Source organism: Penaeus japonicus, unplaced genomic scaffold (genome assembly GCF_977035675.1).
Source record: "Penaeus japonicus unplaced genomic scaffold, GWHDUDI00000001_assembly GWHDUDI00000025, whole genome shotgun sequence".
In the NCBI taxonomy this organism is placed as follows: Eukaryota; Metazoa; Arthropoda; class Malacostraca; order Decapoda; family Penaeidae; genus Penaeus; species Penaeus japonicus.
Genome location: NW_028234427.1, coordinates 38872707 through 38877706, shown reverse-complemented (window position 1 = coordinate 38877706; position 5000 = coordinate 38872707). Strand labels below are relative to the sequence as shown.

The window sequence follows — 5000 nt, the reverse complement described above, 5'->3', positions numbered from 1 at the left end:
GCTTCGTTTTATTGGTACTGGGAGAATATCATTGCGAAAAGGCTTCGTTTTATTGGCACTGGGAGAATATCATTGTGAAAAGGCTTCGTTATATTGGCACTGTGAGAATATCATTGTGAAGAAGCTTCGTTTTATTGGCACTATGAGAATATCATTGTGAAAAAGCCTCGTTTTATTGGCACTGTGAGAATATCATTGCGAAAAGGCTTCGTTTTATTGGCACTGGGAGAATATCATTGTGAAAAGGCTTCGTTTTATTGGCACTGTGAGAATATCATTGTGAAAAGGCTTCGTTTTATTGGCACTGGGAGAATATCAATGTGAAGAAGCTTCGTTATATTGGCACTGGGAGAATATCATTGTGAAAAGGCTTCGTTTTATTGGCACTAGGAGAATATCAATGTGAAGAAGCTTCGTTATATTGGCACTGGGAGAATATCATTGTGAAAAGGCTTCGTTTTATTGGCACTGGGAGAATATCATTGTGAAGAAGCTTCGTTATATTGGCACTGGGAGAATATCATTGTGAAAAGGCTTCGTTTTATTGGCACTGGGAGAATATCATTGTGAAAGGGATTCATTTTATTGGCACTGTGAGAATATCATTGTGAAAAAAAGCTTCGTTTTATTGGCACTGGGAGAATATCATTGTGAAAAGGCTTCGTTTTATTGGCACTGTGAGAATATCATTGTGAAAAGGCTTCGTTTTATTGGCACTGTGAGAATATCATTGTGAAAAAAAGCTTCGTTTTATTGGCACTGTGAGAATATCATTGTGAAAAAAAGCTTCGTTTTATTGGCACTGGGAGAATGTAATTGTGAAAAAGCCTCGTTTTATTGGCACTGTGAGAATATCATTGTGAAAAGGCTTCGTTTTATTGGCACTGTGAGAATATCATTGTGAAAAAAGCCTCGTTTTATTGGCACTGTGAGAATATCATTGTGAAAAAAGCCTCGTTTTATTGGCACTGGGAGAATATCATTGTGAAAAAGCCTCGTTTTATTGGCACTTTGATAATATCATTGTGAAAAAAGCTTCATTTCATTGGCACTGGGAGAATATCACTTGAAAAAAGCTTTATTTTATCGTCAGTAGGATACTAATGCTTCATGTTACTTCTAACGAATCACTGTCTATATTGCCATACTTTTTTATTTATCTGATTATGTAATTGAATTCATGATTTCATTAACGCTCCGATGATTCGCTTGGCTGGACGTGACTATTAAGATGTAAGTGTATTCATCTGATTGAACGAGTTCTTGATATATAGCACGATCTTCTGATAGAGAGTTAAAAAGAGAGATGGTCAACAGATAGATATGCATTTGTGTGTGTGTGTTTATGTGTATATATGTATATATATATATATATATATATATATATATATATATATATATATATATATATATATATATATATATGTGTGTGTGTGTGTGTGTGTGTGTGTGTGTGTGTGTGTGTGTGTGTGTGTGTATATATATATATATATATATATAGATATATATATATATATTATATATATGTATTATGTATACTATATATACATATATATGTATATATGTATATACATATATACATATTTACATATATACATATATATAATATATATATACATACATATATAATATATATACACAATTATATATATTTGTAAATGTGTGCATATATATACATATATATATATATATATATATATATATATATATATATATATATATATATAAACACACACACAGACACACACACACACACAAACAGATATGTATATACAAAAAGCGCACACAGACCGTGGCGCCAGCGTTGGGCGGGTAAGTGGACGAAAGGAGGCAGTTGACGAACTCCATCTCGAGGTTGATGTCGTTGAAGTGGCTCTTGGCGCATGCGTGGATCATGTTGCCCTTGCACTCTCCGTCGCCGTGCTGGCACCGGAAGGACCAGCCCTCGCCGTCGGGTTGGTACTGGAAAGGAAAGGAGGGAACAGGAGGGGAGAGGGAGGAAAAGAAGGAGGAGAGGGGAGGAATGGGGCAGAAGGATATAGGGAGGTGGAGAGGGTGGGAAGAAAGGGAGAGGAAGGAATAGGGAGATGGATAGAGGGGAGAGAAGGAGGGGGGGGGTTAAGGGAGAGGAAGGAATAGGGAGAAGGATAGAGGGGGGAGAAGGAGGCGGGGGGAAGGGAGAGGAAGGAATAGGGAGAAGGATAGAAGGGGGAGAAGGAGGCGGGGGGAAGGGAGAGGAAGGAATAGGGAGAAGGATAGAGGGGGGAGAAGGATGAGGAAGGCAGGGGGAAGGGAGGGAGGGAGGGAAGGGGGAAGAGGTTAAGGTTAGTCTGAAATCTTTATATTCAGCCTTTCATCAACGGAACTCACAACACAACCACATCCACACTCATAATATTTGCAGAGTGACGTAAAAAGTAAAAAAAAAAAAAAAAAAAAAAAGAAAATAAAAAAAATAAAACATTTCCAACCACCGAAACATCACGTTGGCTGTACCAGAGAGAAATTTACATAGCATCTTAAAAGTGTTAAGAAATAATTATCTTTAAATCTATACTGAACAAAGTAATCACCATTAACAATGACAATAGTAATAGTATCAGTATCGCCATCCTCATCACTACCATCATCACCATTCATAACAACGGCATCAACTCACCGACGCATTACCGAAGGGGAACAGTTCAACCTCCATAATATCCTTAAGAAGCGTCCATGTTGGGTACAGCTGATTGATGACGAAATCGATGCTGTACGGACACAGGGTCTCGTAATACAGGTGGATCTTGACCGGCGGTGCGTCCTGGGCCAGTGTCTTGAAGGAGAGAGAGGGGGAAGGTGAGAGGGGGTGAGAAGGAGAGAGGAGGTGAGAAGGAGAGAGTGGGGAGTGTGAGAAGGAGAGAGGGTATGAGAAGGAGAGAGAGGGAGAAAGTGAGAGGGGGTGAGAAGGAGAGAGTGGGGAGTGTGAGAAGGGGAGAGGGTTAGAGAAGGAGAGAGAGGGAGAAGGTGAGAGTGGGTGAGAAGGAGAGAGTGAGGAGTGTAAGAAGGAGAGAAGAGGTGAGAAGGAGAGAGTGGGGAGTGTGAGAAGGAGTAGAGGAGGTGAGAAGGAGAGAGTGGGGAGTGTGAGAAGAAGAGAGGGTTAGAGAAGGAGAGAGAGGGAGAAGGTGAGAGGAGGTGAGAAGGAGAGAGAGGGAGAAGGTGAGAGGGGGTGAGAAGGAGAGAGTGGGGAGTGTCTTGAAGGAGAGAGAGGGAGAAGGTGAGAGGGAGTGAGAAGGAGAGAGTGGGGAGTGTGAGAAGGAGAGAGGGTTAGATGAGAGAGAGGGAGAAAGTGAGAGGGGGTGAGAAGGAGAGAGTGGGGAGTGTGAGAAGGAGAGAGGGTTAGATGAGAGAGAGGGAGAAAGTGAGAGGGGGTGAGAAGGAGAGAGTGGGGAGTGTGAGAAGGAGAGAGGAGGTGAGAAGGAGAGAGTGGGGAGTGTGAGAGCGAGGAGTGTGAGAAGGAGAGAGCAAGGAGTGTGAGAAGGAGAGAGAGGGAGAAGGTGAGAGTGGGTGAGAAGGAGAGAGTGAGGAGTGTAAGAAGGAGAGAAGAGGTGAGAAGGAGAGAGTGGGGAGTGTGAGAAGGAGTAGAGGAGGTGAGAAGGAGAGAGTGGGGAGTGTGAGAAGAAGAGAGGGTTAGAGAAGGAGAGAGAGGGAAAAGGTGAGAGGAGGTGAGAAGGAGAGGGGGTGAGAAGGAGAGAGTGGGGAGTGTCTTGAAGGAGAGAGAGGGAGAAGGTGAGAGGGAGTGAGAAGGAGAGAGTGGGGAGTGTGAGAAGGAGAGAGGGTTAGATGAGAGAGAGGGAGAAAGTGAGAGGAGGTGAGAAGGAGAGAGTGGGGAGTGTGAGAAGGAGAGAGGGTTAGATGAGAGAGAGGGAGAAAGTGAGAGGGGGTGAGAAGGAGAGAGTGGGGAGTGTGAGAAGGAGAGAGGGTTAGATGAGAGAGAGGGAGAAAGTGAGAGGGGGTGAGAAGGAGAGAGTGGGGAGTGTGAGAAGGAGAGAGGAGGTGAGAAGGAGAGAGCGAGGAATGTGAGAAGGAATAGAGGAGGTGAGAAGGAGAGAGTGAGGAGTGTAAGAAGGAGTAGAGGATGTGAGAAGGAGAGAGTGAGGAGTGTGAGAAGGAGAGAGGAGGTGAGAAGGAGAGAGCAAGTAGTGTGAGAAGGAGAGAGTGAGGAGTGTAAGAAGGAGTAGAGGAGGTGAGAAGGAGAGAGTGAGGAGTGTGAGAAGGAGAGAGGAGGTGAGAAGGAGAGAGCAAGTAGTGTGAGAAGGAGAGAGTGAGGAGTGTAAGAAGGAGTAGAGGAGGTGAGAAGGAGAGAGTGAGGAGTGTGAGAAGGAGAGAGGGGGGAGTGAGTAGGAGAGAGGGTGTGAGAAGGAGAGAGAAGGAAAGAGGGTGAGAGAAAGGGAAAGGTTGAGATGTGAGAGGGAAGAATGAGAGTGAGAAGGTGAGAGAAGGAGAGAAAAAGAGACGAGGAGAGAAGGTGAAAGAAGGAATGAGAGTGAGTAGGTGAAATAAGGAGAGAGGAGGAGAGAATGAAAGAAGGAGGAATGAGAGGGTGAAAGAAGAAGAGAGTGTAAGAGAAAGATTAAGGAAAGTGTGTAAGATTTTTAAGATTTTGTAATGAATGAGAGAAAGAGAAGAGGAGGGGAGGGGATTGTATGGGCAAGAGATGGAGGTGTAAAAGCGTAGAGAGGAGGAGAAGAGGAGTGAGAAAGAGAGAGTCAGATTTTTTTTCCATAATAGGAGATGGAAAGGAAGTGAGAAAGTAACGAAACTAAGAGGGTAAGAACATGAAAGAAAAATGTGTGAGGGGAGGGGGGATTTTGTAAAGATGAGAGGTGGAGCGATTGAGAGAGTGTGGGTGGAAAATTTCTTTCTTTCTCTCTTTCTTTTCTTAATGAGGAGCAATAGAAAAATGAGGAAGATGGCGAAAATGAAGGAGGGGATGTAATTTTTTGCAGTGAGAGATGTGC

The 5000-nt window shown here is 43.3% G+C and overlaps 1 protein-coding gene across 1 annotated transcript in view; it reads right to left on the bottom strand.

Annotated features, from left to right (window-relative positions):
- Positions 1-5000, bottom strand: part of LOC122258178 (gamma-interferon-inducible lysosomal thiol reductase) — a 7579-nt gene that overhangs the window by 1012 nt on the left and 1567 nt on the right. Inside the window, exons 2-3 of the mRNA XM_043023972.2 lie at positions 2660-2815; positions 1792-1962 (exon numbers count right to left, since the gene is read on the bottom strand). Coding sequence (XP_042879906.2) covers positions 1792-1962; positions 2660-2815 — 327 coding nt within the window. The remainder of the gene's footprint in view (positions 1-1791; positions 1963-2659; positions 2816-5000) is intronic.